Source organism: Aotus nancymaae, unplaced genomic scaffold, assembly GCF_030222135.1.
Source record: "Aotus nancymaae isolate 86718 unplaced genomic scaffold, 86718_ANA_hifiasm-v0.15.2.pri h1tg000011l, whole genome shotgun sequence".
NCBI lineage: Eukaryota > Metazoa > Chordata > Mammalia > Primates > Aotidae > Aotus > Aotus nancymaae.
Genome location: NW_026988422.1, coordinates 73,618,087 through 73,637,829, shown reverse-complemented (window position 1 = coordinate 73,637,829; position 19,743 = coordinate 73,618,087). Strand labels below are relative to the sequence as shown.

The 19,743-nt window shown below is 44.8% G+C and overlaps 1 protein-coding gene across 1 annotated transcript; it reads left to right on the top strand.

The window, feature by feature from the left end:
• The first annotated feature begins 11,060 nt into the window (after nt 1-11,060).
• On the top strand, nt 11,061-16,320 carry LOC110569295 (ceramide synthase 2-like). Its single transcript, XM_064374530.1, is given in 4 exon segments — nt 11,061-11,208; nt 14,961-15,066; nt 15,380-15,458; nt 15,460-16,320. Coding segments are annotated over 4 exon segments (1,194 nt in total).
• Nucleotides 16,321-19,743: the final 3,423 nt, after the last annotated feature.

Below are 19,743 nucleotides of genomic sequence, written 5' to 3'. Positions count from 1 at the left end.
TCTTATCTGCATAGCCTTCATTTGGAATATGCAGGAATTTAAACACAGCATCAGATTTCATACTTTGTCAATAATGCATGCATGTGTTTGTTTAAGTGTCTGGAGTTGTGTACATATTAATACATATGCTTGTGTCTGAGGGTGTGTGCATGTTTTCCTCTCTTCCCCTGTAGCCCCACTGTTACGCATATTTTTACATGGTTGTCCTACAGATATCTAACACTGAACTTGGCATCTTCCCTTAGGTGCATCTCCATATATGTTCTGTCCTGGTTGAAGACACAATTCTGAAACCCAACCCAGAAGCCTCCCCATCTCCCTCACTCATCCCCAGCCAGCTCAGTAGTCAAGTCTTGTCACTTGACCGCTGCTATATTTCAACATCCATCTCTCCTATTGATGCCCGGTACTTCTTTTTTTTTTTTTTTTTTTTTTTTTTAGATGAAGTCTCGCTCTTTTCCCCCAGGCTGGAGTGCAACGGCAGGATCTTGGCTCACTGCAACCTCCGCCTCCCGGGTTCAAGCTATTCTCCTGCCTCAGCCTCCCACGTAGCTGGGATTACAGGTGCGCACCACCGTGCCTACCTAACTTTTGTATTTTTTAGTAGAGACAGGGTTTCACCATGTTGCTCAGACTGGTCTGAAACTCCTGACCTCAGGTGATCCACCTGCCTCAGCCTCCCAAAGTGCTGGGATTACAGGTGTGAGCCACCACACCCAGCTGCCTGGTTCTTCTTTATTCTACATCAAGATTCATTTAGCAAATAATTTCTGGGCACTTAAATGCTCCAGGTTTCTTCCCTGGGCCTGGGGACACTGCAGTGAACAATCAGACAAAAATCCTTTCCCAACCAGGCAGGGTGGCTCACGCCTGTAATCCCAGCACTTTGGAAGGCCGAGGTGGGTGGATCACTTGAGGTCAGGAGTTTGACACCAGCCTGGCCAACATGGTGAAACTCCCATCTCTACTAAAAATACAAAAATTAGCCAGGCATGGTGGCAGGCATCTGTAATCCCAGCCACGTGGGAGGCTGAGGCATGAGAATCTCTTGAATCTGGGAAGCGAAGGTTGCAGTGAGCAAGATCACGCAACTGCACTCCAGCCTGGGTGACAGAGCAAGGCTCTGTCAAAAAAATTTAATAAAATTAAGAAAGACAAAATAAATACTCTTTCCCTAATGCATTTTACAATAAACAAGTAAATAATAAAATATATACTATGATATATTTATAGTATGTCACAGAGTGGTAATGTCATAGGGAAATTAATGCTTAGGAAAAATGCCTAGGATTAGCAGCATGCAGCAGTGGTGGGGTGATTTTAACTTTAAATCAGATCATACTTGAGCAAAAGCACGTAAGGCATGAGAAAGTAAGCCATTCAGATGCCTGGTGGAAGAGCTTTCTAGGCAGAGGGAACAGCCAGCGCAGAGGTCCTGCAGTAGAAGCTGTAGAGGATGGAGATTAGAGACACCACGTAGTGAAGAAGTCAGAAACAGGCACATAACTCCCAGAGGCGAGTCAATATAACCCAGTAATGAAGACAGCAGCCAGCGTTGGCATCAGACTTTCCTACTGTGGCTGTAAGAAGTGACCATAAGGCCGGGCGCAGTGGCTCATGCCTGTAATTCCAGCACTTTCGGAGGCTGAGGTAGGCAGATCACCTGAGGTCAGGAGTTCGAGACCAGCCTGGCTAACATGGCGAAACCCCATTTCTACTCAAAATACAAAAAAATTAGCTGGGCATGGTGGCACATGCCTGTAATCCCAGCTACTCGAAAGGCTGAGGGAGGAGAATCACTTGAACCCGGGAGGCGGAGGTTGCGGTGAGCCGAGGTCGCACCATTGCTCTCCAGTATGGGCAACAAGAACAAAACTCAGTCTCAAAAAAAAAGTGACCATAAAGTAAGCAGAAAAGTTAAGTTTATCTACAGAATGAACAACTGAGAGAAAGAGGGGAGAGGATTAGAAAGACTGCTTGGAGCGCTCAGCGCTTGGGGAGGTTGGAAGTTGCAAGTGGAAAAGAGGAGAATTGCAGAGATGGCTGTCAAACGGGTGGGGAGGATTGAGAGAGTCAGCCATAGGGGCAAAACAGATGAACAGGGGCTGGACGCAGTGGCTCATGCCTGTAATCTCAGCACTCTGGGAGACCGAGACAGGTGGATCACCTGAGATCAGGAGTTTGAGACCAGCCTGACCAATATGATGAAACCTCATCTCTACTAAAAATACAAAAATTAGCCGGGTGTAGTGGCACGCACCTGTAGTCCCAGCTACTCCGGAGGCTGAGGCAGAAGAATCGCTTGAACCCAGGAGGCGGGGGTCGCAGTGAGCACAGATCGCACCACTGCACTCCAGCCTGGGTGAAAAGAGCAAGACACTGTCTCAAAAACAAAAAAAAGGTGTTACAGCGCTTCAAAGTGATGTGGGGGCAGAAAGCAGGTGGACGAGACAGCTAACACAATAGTGTTTCCAGGAGGTAACCAGGAGGGTGCCCCCTTGCGTCTGGATCTGTTGACTGCAGTAACCAATTGGTCTGTGATTGTCACCATGTTTCTGAGTTAACACTCCTAGAGCATTCCCGCTTATTTCACGTACAAAGAGGGAAAAAGGAAGGCTGTCACGGGGGTGGCCTAGAGCAGGTGCTTGGGTGAGAGTCTGGCTTCTCCGTGGAGGATACCTTTTAGTTTGTAATTAGTGGTAGGTGGGTAACAGCTGCCTACTTGGTAGAGTCTTATGTGTAAATGTAGACCACCTGTGTATTAATAAGAATCACCTGTCAAAGAGCAAATAAATACGTGGATGACTCTCTGCTCGAGGCCTTCAGTCTGGATCGCCGTCATCCCCGCAGGCTCTCAGGCTGTTGGTCCCCAGGATAGATCCACTTTGTTGGATCTGGGTGTCTGTCTCTCAAATACCTTCAGTGCAGCCTGGGTAGGGGGCTCCCGACCGAGCTGGTCCTCGGTATCTATGGATTGGTTTTCCCCCTCTTCCCAGTGGATTGGGTCCAGCTGGGTCTGTTTTAGTGTTTTTAATATAGGGATTGCACCATGAAGGAGTAGTTTGAAATCCAACTCCTTCAATAGCCTGTTAGCCCTAAGGATCCTCTTAATTGCTTTTTAGTTTTGGGCGTGGGAAAGATCATAACAGCAGAGATTCTCTCAGGGTTTATTAATATCGACCTTGGGGAAATCACGTCTCAAATATTTAACTTAGAGAAGGCAAAATTGTAATTTATCTTTTGATACTTTGTGTCCCTTAAAAGCAAGCTGTTTTAGGTGGACAGTAACTTCTCTGCATTTTGGTAGGGAGGATGAATACAGTGATAAATCATTCACATACCGAACTAGAGTAGATTCATTTGGAAATTCAGTGCCATCTAAATCAGCCTTTAGGGTTTAAGAAAAATAAGTAGGACTTTAGGGAGAGCATTAGGACAAATACCTAATGCATGCAGGCTTAAAACTTAGATGATGGGTTGATAGGTGCAGCAAACCACATGGCATATGTATACCCGTATAACAAACCTGCACGTTCTGCACACTTATCCCGGAACTTAAAGTTAAAAAAAAAAAAGGAGGCCGGGTATGGTGGCTCTTGCCTGTAATCCCAGCATTTTAGGAGGCCGAGGAGGGTGGATCACCTGAGCTCTAGAGTTCAAGACCAGCCTGGCCAACATGGCTAAACCCCGTCTCTTCCAAAAATACAAAAATTAGCTGGGCGTGGTGGCGGGCACCTGTAATCCCAGTTATTCTGGAGGTTGAGGCAAGATAATCACTTGAACTCGGGAGGCGGAGGTTGCAGTGAGCCCAGATTGTGCCACTGCACTCCAGCCTGGGTGACAGAGCAAGACTCTGTCTTGAAGAAAAAAAAAAAAAAAAAAGAAAACCTTAAAAAAAAAGTAGGACTTTTCCATGGAGTAAGACTGTCCATGTGTACTGGTGATTTTCCCAAGTGAAAGCAAACAGATACTGGCTATTTTGCTCTACAAGTATGCTAAAAATGCACTACCTAAATCAATAACAAGAGAACTGGCTAACGGTGATAGGAACATTGGACAGTAAGGTTGGGGGTTAGGAACAACAGGCTGTCTGGGAATTGTTATTTTATTTATAGCTCTTAGGTCTTGAACAAATCTCCAGCCTTTCCCATTTGGTTTTTTTTTTTTTTTTTTTTTTTTTTTTTGAGATGGAGTCTCACTCTGTTGCTCAGGCTGGAGTGCAGTGGCATGATCTCAGCTCACTGCAACCTCTGCATCCTAGGTTCAAGTGATTCTCCTGCCTCAGCCTCCCAAGTAGCTGGGATTACAAGTGCTCGCCACCATGCCTGGCTAATTTTTGTATTTTTCATAGATACGGTGTTTGGCCATATTGGGCAGGCTGATCTGGAACTGCTGATCTCAGGTGATCCACCCACCTCGGCCTCCTAAAGTGCTGGGATTACAGGCGTGAGCCACCGCGCCCGGCCCCCATTTGGCTTTTTAACTGGGAGGATTGGTGTATTGCAAGGGCTGGTGCAGGGTATTATGAGTCCTTTGTGTAAATAGTCCTAAATGATTGGTTTGATTCTTAGTAACGCTTCAGGTCTAAGGGGAGATTGCCTTACATTTGGCAGGGGGATTGATTTATGGTTATCTCTGTAGGAACTGCTGACTTAATTCTCCCAATATCTGTGGAAGAGCTTGCCCATAAGGAGTCTGGTACCTTAGATAAGAAAGGCTCTAATTCTTCCTCTCCAGAATCTTGATTAACTTTTCAAAGTATAATATTACTAATATTACATGTGGGCATTCGTAAGTCTTCTATGTCTCCCAAGTTGAGAATCATTTCTCCCTTCTGTGAAAATGAGATGTGGGCATTATGGCTTTCTAGGAAATCCCATCCCAGCAGGTGTATAGGGGCGCCATCTCGTAGAAGAAAAACGTGATGTCCCACTAGGTTTCCTGATTGAAATGGAAGGGGATTTGATTTGAAGGCTATAACAGGAGAGTTTGAAACTCCTACCATTTGGACTTTTTCTTTACTCCAAGGGAGAGGGTTTTTAATCAAGGTAGGGTTAAAACAGACAGTGTGGTGCCGGTGTTGACGAGGCTTCGGTGTTTTCCCCATTTGTGGATATTTCTACTTCTCCTGAAGCATCAGTTAGAAGTAGGGGGGAAACCCTCTCTGTTCCCTCGGAGCATGCCTATTCTGATTTTTTGAGTTGTTCTGGTGCCTTCCTCTGGGGCCCTTTGCCCACTTTGTACCGGCACCCATTTAAGTTTTTTGCATTCTTTTTAAAAATGTCCTTTCTTTTTGCAATAGTGGCAAATTGCTTCCTCTTGGGGTCGCTTAGATCTCTGGGCACCATGGGACCCTTGCAAACTCCCAACTTGGTTACTAAGTTGTTTTAGTTATAAATTTGTAATTTTAGAGACTGTTTCCTTTTCTTTCTTAACGATTGTTTGTGACAATCTATCAGCTAAGGTGACTAGATGGCTAGTGGGCAAGGAAGCCCAAGTCACATTATTCCTCTTTATTAGGGTTGCTAACTCCTTGTCTAAACCTGGAATAAACCCAGAATTTAATAAGGTGTCACTTCTGCCATGTTCAAAGTTTCTAGGAGATATTCCCGAAAACTGCTTGAGTGTCTTCAAACCTGATATAAAAGTCAGGCGTGGTCTCGTCTGGGCATATTTCACACCGTTGCTCCTTTGCCCAGTCTACAACCTTGGGGAATATCTGCGGTACAGTTTCACAGAGGCGGTTGCAAAGCTCTCTGCATTGCGCTCTTCCAGTTGCATCTATCTTGTCAAAATCCTCTTTTTTTATATTATAAGTTTTGGGGTACATGTGCAGAATGTGCAGGTTTGTTACATAGGTATACATGTGCCATGGCGGTTTTCTGCATCCATCAAGCTGTCATCTACATTAGCTATTTCTCCTAGTGCTATCCCTCCCCTAGCCCTCCACCTCCCAAAAGGCCCTGTTGTGTGGGTGTGTGATGATCTCCTCCCTGTGCCCATGTGTTCTCATTGTTCAACTCCCACTTATGAGTGAGAACATGCAGTGTTTGGTTTTCTGTTCCTGTATTAGTTTGCTGAGAATGATGGTTTCCAGCTTCATCTATGTCCCTGCAAAGGACACAAACTCATCCTTTTTTATGGCTGCATAGTATTCCATGGCGTATATGTGCCATATTTTCTTTATTCAGTCTATCAGTGATGGGCATTTGGGTTGGTTCCAAGTCTTTGTTATTGTGAACAGTGCTGCAATAAACATACATGTGTATATGTCTTTATAGTAGAATGATTTATAATCCATTGGGTATATGCCCAGTAATTGCTGGGTCAAATGGTATTTCTAGTTCTAGATCCTTGAGGAATCACCACACTGTCTTCCACAATGGTTGAACTAATTTACACTCCCACCAACAGTGTAAAAGGATTCCTATTTCTCCACATCCTCTCCAGCATCTGTTACCTGACGTTTTAATAATCACCATTCTAACTGGTGTGAGATGGTATCTCAATGTGGATTTGATTGCATTTCTCTAATTAGCAGTGATAATGAGCTTTTTTCATATGTTTGTTGTCTGCATAAATGTCTTCTTTTGAGAAGTGTCTGTTCATATCCTTTGCTCACTTTTTGATGGGGTTGTTTTTTTCTTGTAAATTTGAGTTCTTTGTAGATTCTGGGTATTAGCCCTTTGTCAGATGGATAGATTGCAAAAATATTTTCCCATTCTGTAGGTTGCCTTTTCACTCTGATGATAGTTTCTTTTGCTGTGCAGAATCTCTTTAGTTTAATTAGATCCCATTTGTCTATTTTGGCTTTTGTTGCCATTGCTTTTGGTGTTTTAGTCATGAAGTCTTTGCCCATGCCTGTGTCCTGAATGGTTTTGCCTAGGTTTTCTTCTAGGGTTTTTATGGTTATCTTGTCAAAATCTTCTAACGGCTGTTTCCAATCTGCTCCTGTACACCATTCTTCTGCTTTGTTTTTGGGGACCAGTAACTCAATCAGCTGATATAGGTCAGAGAACCCTGGATCATAAGTCTTAAGCATTAATCGGAATTCCTTAGCAAATCCAAAGAGATCTTCATTTGGATTGGGGAATCCAGCTACTAGGGCCTTTAACCCTGATTTGGTCCAGGGGGCATATATTATGTTAGGATTTCCTCTGCCTATGGGTTTTACTCTAAAAGCAGCAACTACTATATTATTTTCTCCAGCTATTTCTGGTCCCCCTGTGGCTGGAGGCAAGAGAGTAGGGGAAGGAGGAAGAAAGAGGAAATTGTCCAGGCAAGGAAGTTCAGAGAGAAGAGAGTCAGGAGGAGCAGAAGGCGAGACAGTTTCTGGAGCCTTCCTGATTTCAGGAGTGGCTTCTACTAATTTCTTTAATTCTGAGATGGTTTCAAAAAACTTTTAATTAACTTCCTGGAATGAGGAAAGCTTATTATTCCCTCTTTTTGATGATTAGGTACCAGCTAAAGTACAATTCCCATTCATTTTCTTTGATTTTGGAGCCTAATTTTTCTAATCTAGAGCTCAAGAAAACCAATTTAGGAATATCAAAAGTTCTTCATTTTGGAAAGTTAGACCTAGGTCAACTTTAGTAAGGTATTCCTATTTACATAAAGACTTGCAAGTAAAGAGGCCATAATTATTAAACCAAAACCCAGCTGGGTGACTGTGGGGGCCGCTTTCCTTGCCTTGCCTCTTTTTTTGGAGGGGTTATTTCCCATCTTTTTTTTTTTAAGGGAACTTGGCCAAGCCCAGTGGCTCATGTCTTTAATCCCAGCACTTTGGGAGGCTGAGATGGGCAGATCACTTGAGGTCAGGAGTTCAAGAACATCCTGGCCAACATGGCGAAACCCCGTCTCTATAAAAATACAAAAATTCGTATCCAAGTCACAGCACCAAAAAAATTTTTTTTTAATTTAAAAAAAAGAAGAAAGAAAAAAATACAAAAATTAGTGGAACACGGTGGCACATGCCTGTAATCCCAGCTACTTGGGAGACAGAGGAGAACCACTTGAACCTGGGAAGCAGAGGTTGCAGTGGGCCACGATCATGCCACTGCACTCCAGGCTGGGTGACAGAGTGAGACTCTGTCTCAAAAATAAATAAATAAATAACATAAAATAAAATAAAATAAATAAAATAGAAGGGAGCTGACCTGTGGCCTAAGGTTTCATGTGGTGGGCCGATGGCCGATACATGCTGCTTGTGGGCAGGACTCCAGAGTGCGTCACCACTGAGTCATTTTCACCCTCTTATGTGTCTCAGTTTCTCTTCAGAGTCTATCACCTCTGAGAGGGCTTCAAAGGCCAGTGATCAGCCCTTATATGCATTTCCTGGATGAGCTTTTAAAATTAGTATTTGTTGGGGAGTTTCCTATAGAGCCACTGCACATTGTGGGGGGTCAACCCCCAGACACTCCCACAAGGCCCCCAGTCACCCTGAGGTGCCTTTCGGCTGGGAGGAGCAAAATGCCCTTTCTCTTCGGAGCTGAGCAACTCAGTCTCTCATTTATTAATGAAAAATCACCGTTCTGTTCCTCACACACAGTGCCCACAGACAAGCCAATTGAGTTTAATTTTGAGAGAAAAGGCAATGGATAAAGATCCTTTTGAATGCACCTCTGAAACTAAAATTAAGATTTTAACCAATTCCCTAGGAGAAAAGAGAGAAAGAAAAAACCAGCTCGGAATAAATGAAAGACCATCAACCAAAACGGGAGGTCTGGGGCTCAGGAGGATTTAGCAGTCCCACCAGAGGAGAAGCTCAAACCCATGAGGCTTCAATGGACCCCTGCTGGTACCTTTGCTCCAGTTTCAGGCAACTCCTTCAGGGTCCTGAGTCTTCTCAGAGGCCCCATGTTGGGTGCCAGATTATTGTCAATGAAAAGAGTCAAACTCTGTAAAATATTTGAAGAAAGTTATTCTGAGCCAAATATGAGTGACCATGGCCCATGACACAGCCCTCAGGAGATCCTGAGAACATGTGCCCAAGGTGGTCAGGGTGCAACTTAGTTTTATATATTTTAAGAAGGCATGAGACATCAATCAAATACATTTTAAAAATACATTGGTTTGGTCCAGAAAGGTGGGACAACTCAAAGTGGGGTCTTCCAGGCTATAGGTAAATTTAAACATTTTCTGGTTGGCAGTTGAGTTTATCTGAAGACCTGGGATTATAACAATTATGAATAATACTGCTACACAATTTCACATACAAGTTTTGCAGGGGACATATGTTTCCAATTTTCCCTGGTATATACGTAGGAGTGGAATTTCTAGCTCATATGGTAACTCTGTTTAACCTTTTGAGAAACTCCTAGACTGTTACTCTCATCATTGTTTTTAAAGGTCAGAACACTGAGAAAAAAAATTACAAAATAAGAGGGATTTTATTCCTACCTTCCACCCACCTCCACCCCGCAGCAGCCTGGGGAGGGAGAAGCTTCCTGCCTACTACGGGTGGCTTCTGTTGAATCTGCTGTCTATGTCCTGAGGTCTCCCTGAAGCTTATGAAAGTCAAGAGCAGAGGCTCCCTGTCCTCACATTGTGTTTCTCATTCCTTCATTGATGGACAGTTGGGTTGTTTGCACTCTTTTGCAATTGTGAATAATGCTGCTATAAAATTTCACATACAAGATTTGGGGGGACATGCTTTAAATTTTCTCGGGTATATATATAGGAGTGAAATTTCTGTATAATATGATTTGATTTAAAGGCTCTAATAATATTCATAATTATTAAGTGTGGGATATATACACATGGGAATATTACTCAGCATGAAAGGAGTGAGGTATGATGCATACATGACATGAATGAGCCCTGAAAATACTGCATAAGTGAAAGAAGTCAGTCCCAAAACATCACATATTATTTGCTCCCATTCATATGAAATGTTCGGATTAAGTGAAGTCATAGAGAACAGAAGGTAGATTGGTGGGCCAGGCATGGTAGCTCGTGCCTGTAATCCAAGCACTTTGAGAGGCCAAAGCAGGCAAATTCCTTGAGCCCGAAAGTTTGAGACCAGCCTGGGAAACAAGGTGAAACCCCATCTCTACAAAATACAAAAATTAGTTGGGTGTTCTGGCGTGTGCCTGTGGACACAGCTACTTGGGAGGCTGAGGCGAGAGGAGCACTTGAGCCCGGGAAGTCAAGTCTGCAGTCACCCATGGTTGCACCACTGCACTCCAGCCTGGGCAACAGAGAGACACTTTGTGAAAGAAAGAAGGAAAGAAAGAAAGAGAAAGAGAGAGGGAGGGAGGGAGGAAGAAAGAAAAGGAAAGAAAAGAAAGAAAGAAGAGAAGGAAAGAAAGAAGAAGAAAGACAGAGAAAGAAAGAAAGAAAAAGAAAGTCATAAAGAAAAGAAGGAAGGAAGGTTGGTTAGTGGTTTTCTGGAGGTAGGAAGGAGAGGGTGGGGTGAGTGCAAATGGGTAAGGGGCTTTTTTGGGGGGTTATTAAAATGCTCTAAAATTTACTCTGGTGACGGTTGCACACACCTGTGACCACAGTAAAAACCACTGAGTTGTGTGTTTTAAATGGGTGAATTGTACAGTATGTGAATTATATCTCAATCAAGCTGTTATATCAAAAAGAGAAAAAGAGGAGCAGGTACTGGAATGGTGAAGTGCAGGCACCTGAGGCCAGGCTTCCTGCCGTCCGCTTGCCACTGGCATGGCATGTCAGCATGTGAGCCCTGGCACCAGTGTCCCCATCTGTAAAATGGGTATACTAATAGACCCTACTCACATAACTTCTTTGAATAAAAAGCTAGGTGGCATTTGTAAAGTACTTAAAACAGTGCCTGACAGGTAAGTTTATTAAAAGAATATTTTTTCAAATAAATTATTGGGGTAAAATGACCTGAGGCTTGGTAATTTACCACCAAAACTAACCTCAGCTTTAGCGCCCAGGCTGCCTGTGACTGTCCGAGTGCATCCTGTGAAGAAGGAATGAAAGAATGATGGTGCGATTTTCCCGGGTTATGACAAGTGCATGCAATTCAGACACTCACCAGCAGAGAGCGCCGCAAACCAAATACCGCGCAGGTGCGGGTTCCTCCCGGGATGAGAAGGGCTCTGTGGAGCACGTGTCTGCCCCTCAGTCTCCAAACGCCCTGGGTGCTCTCGGACCTGACGCGCATTGCCCACCCGCTCTCCGGACAGGCCTACTGTATCTCACCGTGGCCCTTGAGCTCTTTGGCCAAGAAGCTTGGTATTTGGCCTCTATCCTGCTGAAAGCCAGGTCTACAGGGCTGCGTCTGTGGGTTCACCCTCCCTCTCTGTCCAGGCCCCACCTGGCCACCCGTGCTGGAGAGAGACTGGCACTGCCAGGCTGGAGCCAGACCACTCCATGTCATTGGACCCCAGTCCTCCCACCTCCAACCTGCCTTGAGCACTTGATCCCAAGAGATGAGCTAAAGCCAGACTTGAGATTCCACTTAAACTTGCTGAATGCCCGCTGTCTGCTCTCTTAGATGGGCTCATCCGACCTCACAACAGTGCTTTGAGGTTGATGTGTCACTCCCATTTTGCAGATGAGAAATTGGGGCTGTGACATTAAATGGCCTGTCTGGGACCACAGAGCTGATGCGCAGTCAGGTCTAACTCAGACATTCTGGCTCCAGGTCCAGTGTTGAGCCCCAATTTTAATTTTTATCTCCCTTCTGTCTCAAGGAAATCCAAAGGGTTTTAGGACCGGGATGTGTCTTTTTTTTAAGATGAAGTCTCGCTTTTGTTGCCCATGTTGGAGTGCAGTGGTGCAATCTTGGCTCACTGCAACCTCCACCTCCCAGGTTCAAGCAATTCTCCTGCCTCAGCCTCCTAAGTAGCTGGGATTACAGGCACCTGCCACCACACCTGGCTAATTTTTGTATTTTAGTAGAGATGGGGGTTTCACCATGTTGGCCAGGCTGGTTTCGAACTTCTGACCTCAGGTGATCCGCCTGCCTCAGCCTCCCAGAGTGCTGAGATTACAGATGTGAGCTACCGCGCCTTGCCGGACTGGGATGTATCTTAAACTCCACTTCCCATCCAGGTACTCAATGCTTTAGCCAGCCCTGCGCAGAGAGGTACAACCTTTGCTTGGAGACATCTCTGCCTACCTTCCTCCTGCTTAATTTTCAGGTCTCAGCTTAAACACGGTGGCGACTACTCAGAACCCCAGAACTGATATGAAGATTATTTTAATTGATTATGAAGATTATATGAAGACATTTGAGAGTCAACAGATGCAGAAGAAGCCCTTTTGGAACTTCCCTTATCTGACTAAAAGCAGCAACTTCTGGGAAACGAAGCTGTCAGAAATTCCTTCTTCACAGGTGGGACTACTCCCAGGATAGAGACCAAGAGTAAACCTACCAAAAATCTCCACTCTGGGGGAGTTTCATGGCCATGAAGAAAATGGAAAGACCACTCACTCCTGCATAAACAATCACAAACTTTTCTATTTCCCATTTGCTCTCCTATAGGCCTTTTGTCTTTTCTAAAGAAACCCAATTGTTCTTCCAATAGAAGCTTTTTCTCGGCTGGGCGTGGTGGCTCATGCCTGTAATCCCAGCACTTTGGGAGGCCGAGGCGGGTGGATCACAAGGTCAGGAGTTTAGGACCAGCCTAGCCAAGATGGTGAAACCCCGTCTCTACTAAAAATACACAAATGAGCCCAGTGTGGTGTTGAGTGGCTGTAATCCCAGCTACTTGGGAGGCTGAGGCAGAGAACTGTTTGAACCCAGGAGGCGGAGGTTGCAGTGAGCTGAGATTGCTCCACTGCACTCCAGCCTGGGCAATAGAACAAGACTCTGTCTCAAAAAAAAAAAAAAAAAAAAAAAAAAAGAAGCTTTTTCTCCCCACTCCTCTTTTCCACACTATGTTAGGTATACAAATGCCTAACTTAGGATGACTTACGATGGAGTCATAAGCCAATAAGCCCATCTGTATTAGGGTTCTCTAGAGGGACTAAACTAATAGAATACACACACACACACACAAAGGGGAGTTTAAACTCACGTGATCACGAGGTCCCACAATAGGCCATCTGTAAGCTGAGGAGCAAGGAAGCCAGTCCGAGTCCCAAAGCTGAAGAACCCGAAGTCCGATGCTTGAGGGCAGGAAGCATCCAGCACGGGAGAAAGATGTAGACCGGGAGGTTAAGCCAGTCTGGTCTTTTCACGTTTTTCTGCCTGCTTTATATCCTGGCCATGTTGGCAGCTGATTAGATGGTGCCTACCCAGATTAAGGGTGGGTCTGCCCTTCCCAGCCCACTGACTCAGATGTTAATCTCCTTGGCAACACCCTCACAGACACACCCAATACTTTGCATCCTTCAATCCGATCAAGTTGGCACTCAGTATTAACCATCACAAATCCACCCTTTGTCAACTTGAACCCATATACCTCTCCTGAGAGCATACACAATCTTCAAATAAAGACAATAATAAGGTCAGAATTATGCCTAACATAATGCAACTATCCTTCGTACAACCGGGAATGCACCAATCCCCAACCCAAATGCTATTACACAAAGTTAGCGATGCTTAAATGCTGACATGAAGTCAATAAATCTTACATTGCATGATAAAGGAAAAAGGAGGTTGGGCAATGTTGGAAATAGGTGTTGGAAATAGATGCTCAGTGCTGCAAAGAAAAACCAGCACTGAGACAAAGGATCTTTCAGCAATGCGATTTTTACTTCCTGGACTGCAGGAAGGGTACCCTCGCTAGCCATCATGCCACAAGAGTACAGCGAACAAAGGAAAACACACAAATTTATCCCTTATGTAGTTGGGGTTGTTCTTACTGTTGTGTCTGATTTCTGTTGCCTGGAGTCAGACCTCACAATCTAAACTAAAATCTGATTGGCTAAAAACTTAAAACTTTTCTAAACAGGAAAAAGCAATGGAGAGCTGGGACATACCTGTGAACACGTCCAGCACAGATATCTTCGTTAAAGTACAAGGACATAAAATGTACTACGGCCTGTGAGGATGGCATGTTTAACAGCTACATAGGATAGGGCTTAATAAAGTTACTAGCACACTTATTCTTTAACAAAAAAGAAAACTTTAAAAAGAAAGTTTTCTACTTCCCACAGGCAAGGCTGTTGGAGACAGCCGGACCAACATGGTGAAACCACGCTTCTACTAAAAATACAAAAATTAGCCGGGCATGGTGGTGCATGTCTGTAATCCCAGCTACAAAGGGGGCAGAGGCATGAGAATCAGTTGAACCCAGGAGCCGAGGGTTGCAGTGAGCTGAGATCATGCCCCTGCACTCCAGCCTGGGTGACAGAGCGAGACTCCACCTCAAAACAAAAACAGAAACAAAAAAGAAAAGAAAAAGGAAATAAAATGAAGATATTTTCTTAGTACAAGTGTAGACATGCACAAACATGTTTTTAACAAAAGGAGGAGGAAATACTCATGACAATTACAGTCCTCGTTTCTGTATCTGGTCACGTGATCGTAGCTGGTATTGATGACTACCTTCTTCTACTATACATTCTGTATTCCCTTTGCCTTCAGCAAGCACCTCAGCAGGTCATGTTTTTTCTGTTTCCTGGTGGAGTGACCCACAGTGGGCCATCTTTTAATCTTTTCATCTAACCAAGAAAATAAATGATTAGAACCTTTTTTTTTTTAACTCCCCAAGCTGCAGTGTTAAATGCAGAATCCCTACTTAGTGGGTCCAAATCAGTAAGTTCAGCCTGCTCCAACTCTATGTTCCTTCCACAATTATCCCACACCCTTAATATCCATTCCTATGCCTGCCCTCCAGATTTCTGCTTATGTAAGTCAGAAAACTCAAGCAGTTCTTTTTGAGTGTAGTGCTCCTCCTCATGGGTCACACTCTGAACCTTACCTCTAGGGGCCCTACAGGACTTTAGTTATAGGTCTGGAAGCAGACAGGAATGTTGGGGGTGGCTCCTGAGGAGAATCAACATTACCATAATCAACCTGGCAACTGCCCCAGGAGAGGTCACTACTGCTGCCTCAGGCAGCGCAGGGCTTATCTCCTCAGACAAAGGTGGACGTGTCTACGCCAAAGCCTCAAACCTCGATATCACGCTGCCCCTGGCCTTGCTCTTCCTCATCATTCTTTTCTTTTTTTTTTTTTGAGACGGAGTCTTGCTCTGTTGCCCAGGCTTGAGTGCAGTGGCGTGATCTCGGCTCACTGCAACCTCCGCCTCCCAGGTTCAGATTCTACTGCCTCAGCCTCCCGAGTAGCTGGGATTACAGGCACCCACCATCACGCCCAGCTAATTTTTGTATTTTTAGTAGAGACGGGGTTTCACCATGTTGGCCAGGCTGGTCTCAAACTCCTGACCTCGTGATCTGCCCACATCGGCCTCCCAAAGTGCTGGGATTACAGATGTGAGCCACCAAGCTTGGCCTGCTCTTCCTCATCATTCTATACTTCTTTGAGTTGTACGTGGCTACACCACCGGCTGCCCACTTGAACACAAACAGCTGAGAAAACTCAGCTGTGGGCACCTCCCAACGCCACCTTGGAACATTTCTACTTGAGCAGTGGCAAGCAGCCCAAGGAGGTGGAGATGGAGTTTTTGTCCCGGCAGAGCGGGCTCCGCTGCCACTGCAACCGGCCCAGTCTCCTCAAGAAGTTCCTAGAAGCCAGCTGGAGATTCACATTTTACCTGATTGCCTTCATTACCGGCATGGCCATCACTGGGGATAAACCCTGGTTCTATGACAGGAAGAAAGCTTGGGAGGGATATCCCATACAGAGCACTATCCCTTCCCAGTATTGGTCCCACGTGGTTCAACTTTCCTTTTACTGGTCCCTGCTCTTCAGCATTGCCTCTGACGTCAAGCAAAAGGATTTCAAGGAACAGATCATCCACCATGTGGCCACCATCATCCTCCTCAGCTTCTCCAGGTTTGCCAATTACATCCGAGCTGGGACTCCCATCACGGCTCTGCGTGACTCTTCTGATTACCTGCTAGCATCAGCCAAGATGTTTAACTATGTGGGATGGAAGAACAGCTGCAACAATATCTTCATCGTCTTCGCCATTGTTTTCATCATTACCTGCCTAGTGTACCCACTGGAGCTCTATCCTGCCTTCTTTGGCTATTACCTCTTCAGTTCCATGATGGGAGTTCTACAGCTGCTGCATATCTTCTGGGCCTGCCTCATTGTGCACATGGCCCACGAGTTCATAACTGGAAAGCCGGTAGTAGATGAACAAAGTGGCTGTGAAGAAACAGAGAGCTCAGAGGGGAAGGCGGCTGTAGCCAGGGGAGGAGCAAAGAGCCGGCCCCTAGCCAATGGCCACCCCATCCTCAATAACAACCATCCTGAAACTGACTGAACCATTATTCCAGCTGCCTCCCAGATTAATGCATAAAGCCAAGGAACTACCCCTTGTCACCAGCACAACCCCCTCCCCATCATGCTATAGGGTCACCTTAAGCTCTGGGAAGAAAGATGGGTGACTTCTCTGCATCCTCCCTCCTTGTTGATCACCCAGTTGCATTTTTTTTTTTTTTTCCCCTGAGATGGAGTTTCACTCTTGTTGCCCAGGCTGGAGTGCAATGGTGCGATCTTGGCTCACCACAACCTCCGCCTCCCAGGTTTAAGCAATTCTCCTGCCTCAGCCTCCTGAGTAGCTGGGATTACAGGCATGTACCACCACGTCTGGCTAATTTTGTATTTTTAGTAGAGACAAGGTTTCACCATGTTGGCCAGGCTGGTCTCAAACTCCCAACCTCAGGTGATCTGCCCATCTTGGCCTCCCAAAATGCTGGGATTACGGGCATGAGCCACTGCACCTGGCCACCCAGTTGCCTGTAAATCAAATTCTAACCAGCCTATCCCCAGGTAGGGGGAGATTGGTTCTGTCCTTTGTTTGAGGGGGATGGTCATATTTTCCTCTCTATCCTCCAAGTCATCCTTTCTACTGCTTTTGAGGCCCTCCCTCAGCTCTCTGGTGGTAGAGGCTGCAACTCACATTCCTTATTCTGAGAATTTGGCCCTAGCTGTTTGTCTTTGACTCCCTGACCTCCAGAGCCAGGGTTGTGCCTTATTGTCCCATCTGTGCGCCTCATTCTGTCAAAGCTGGACCAAGGCTCACCTTCTTAAGCTCCCTAACTAGGGCCAGAAACCAAAGCCAAGCTGACTTTTAACTTTTTTCCTCTATGACCAAATGAATTGAGGGTGGGAGGGTGTACGTGACTCTCACCTTACCTCTGCCAAAAAGTGGGGGCTGTACTGAGGACAGATGATCTTTCTTTGTGCTGCTTCTTTCAACTGTCCCTGTAGCCACAGATTCAAGATCTGACTGCCTCCTCCTTTCTCTGGCCTCTTCCCCTCAGCTAGGCTAGCTGGTTTGGAATAGAAATGGCAATTAATTCTAATTTTTTTTTTTTTTGAGACGGAGTCTCACTCTACTGTCTGGCTGGAGTGCAGTGGTGTGATCTCGGCTCACTGCAACCTCTGCCTCCCGGGTTCAAGTGATTCTCCTGCCTCAGCCTCCCGAGTAGCTGACACTACAGGCACATGCCACCACATGTGGTGGCTAATTTTTGTATTTTTTAGTAAAGACGGGGTTTCGCCATGTTGGCCAGGCTGGTCTTGATCTCTTGACCTTGTGATCTGCCTGCCTTAGCTTTGCAAAGTCCTGGGATTACAGGTGTGAGCCACTGCACCCAGCCTCTAATTTTTATTTATTAAATATTTGGGGTTTTGGTTTTAAAGCCAGAATTATAGCCAGCACCTAGCATTTCAGCAGAGGGACCATTTCAGACCAAAATGTACTGTTAATATTTTTTCATATTAAAATATTAAATAAATAATAGTAATAATGGCTACTCCATAGACAGAGAAGCCCTGAGGGCTGCTAGTTGCCCATTTTTATGGTTATTTCTTGATAATATGCTAAACGAGCGATGGATTATTCATGCCTTCCCTTTTTAGACCATATAGGGTAATTTCCTGACGTTGTTATGACATTTGTAAATTGTTAAGGTGCTTGTGGGACTATAGCAGCGAGGACGACCAGAGGTCAGGCTCGTGACCATCTTGGTTTTGCCCAGCTTCTTCACTACAAGGCTTTTATCAGCAAGGTCTTTACGACCTGTATCTTGTGCCCACCTCTTGTCTCATCCAGTGACTTAGAATGCCTTAACCATCTGGGAATGCAGTCCAGTAAGTCTCAGCCTCACTTTACCCAGCTCCTATTCAAGATGGAGTTGCTCTGGTTTGAACGCCTCTGATAGAATCATCTGGCAATAGCGTGTCTGTTGTTTACCCCGACCTCATGGTTTATTGGGAGCTGGAGCTGGCTGCCACTGTCCGGCACTGAGAGAGGATATTGCACTGCACATCACTAGCCCAGGAAAAGATCCGCATTTAAAATCTGAAGTTCAGTTTCCACTGAAGAATGTGCATCACTTTTGTATCATTTTAAAGTTAAAAAATCGTAAGTCAAACCATCGTAAGTTGGGAATATTCTTGCATAAGCCTCTAACTTTAAGCATCTAGCATGGTACCTACTTCTTGTGTTGGCTCCCTTATGCATACAAATAAACACTTTTTCTCCTGCTAATCTGTCTCTTGTCAGTTTAATTCACAGGCTCCCAGGTACTAAGCCTGTTGGCTCCTTTTCAAAAACACCACCCACTTCAGGACATCTTCTCCCTGCTGTCATGTCTGATCCTTACCCCAGCCATAATTCCTCATCCTTTTCCTCTTTGAGTACTTAGTCCACCAAAGTTATATGATTATTATTGGAAACAAAGGCTACAGTGATTAGACACTGTCTTCTGGATGCCATGTCTCTTCTTCCTCATTGAAGCCTGTATCACTGTATCCCTGCCCCAGGCATCTGGTGGGGCCTCCCAACTGTTTGTCAAAGGAATGGAGTGTCCAGCTCAGCTGGGGACAGCTCAGCTAAGCAGAAATTGCAGATCATCATCCTCCAGCCATGCTAGTCATACATAATATTACTTCTTTCTAACCCTGAAAGTAACTGTAAGTTCACTATAGAAAATAAAAAAGCAGAGAAAAAAAGTATAAAGAAGAAAATGCAAATCGGCCATTTTTCTACTGCTGAAATATCACCCCAGTTAGTAGATTGGTATATTTCCTTAAGCTTTTTTTCTATACATAATAAAATAAGCAAAATTGGGACTGTATTATAGATTTATTGTTACATTTTCCTTTCTACTTACAATGTTACCATAATCCTATTAACCTAAATATTTCCTTCATGTCATTATTCTTTGAAAAAATTATTTTTAATAATTTCACAGGCCAGGCCTGGTGGCTCACCACTGTAATCCCAACACTTTGGGAGGCCGAGATGGGTAGATCACCTGAGGTCAGGAGTTCGAGATCATCAAGACCAGCCTGACCAATATGGTGAAACTCTGTCTCTACTAAAAATATAAAAATTAGCCAGGTGTGGTGCTGGGAGCCTTTAATCCCAGCTACTCAGGAGGCTGAGGCAAGAGAATTGCTTGGACTGGGGAGGCAGAGGTTGCAGTGAGCCGAGATTGTGCCACTGCACTCCAGCCTGGGCAATAGAGCAAGACTCCATCTCAAAAAAAAAAAAAATTCACAGTATTTCATTATATAGGCTTATTTCTTCATTTAACAAATATTTGTTTAAGGTCTACTCTGTGTCAGTAGCTTAAAGCACTGTTTTAAGCATTGAAGAAAAAGCCAGACAAAGTCCCCATCCTCACAAAGCTGATCTAGTGGGAAAGAAATATATGCTAAAGCAATACTTTGG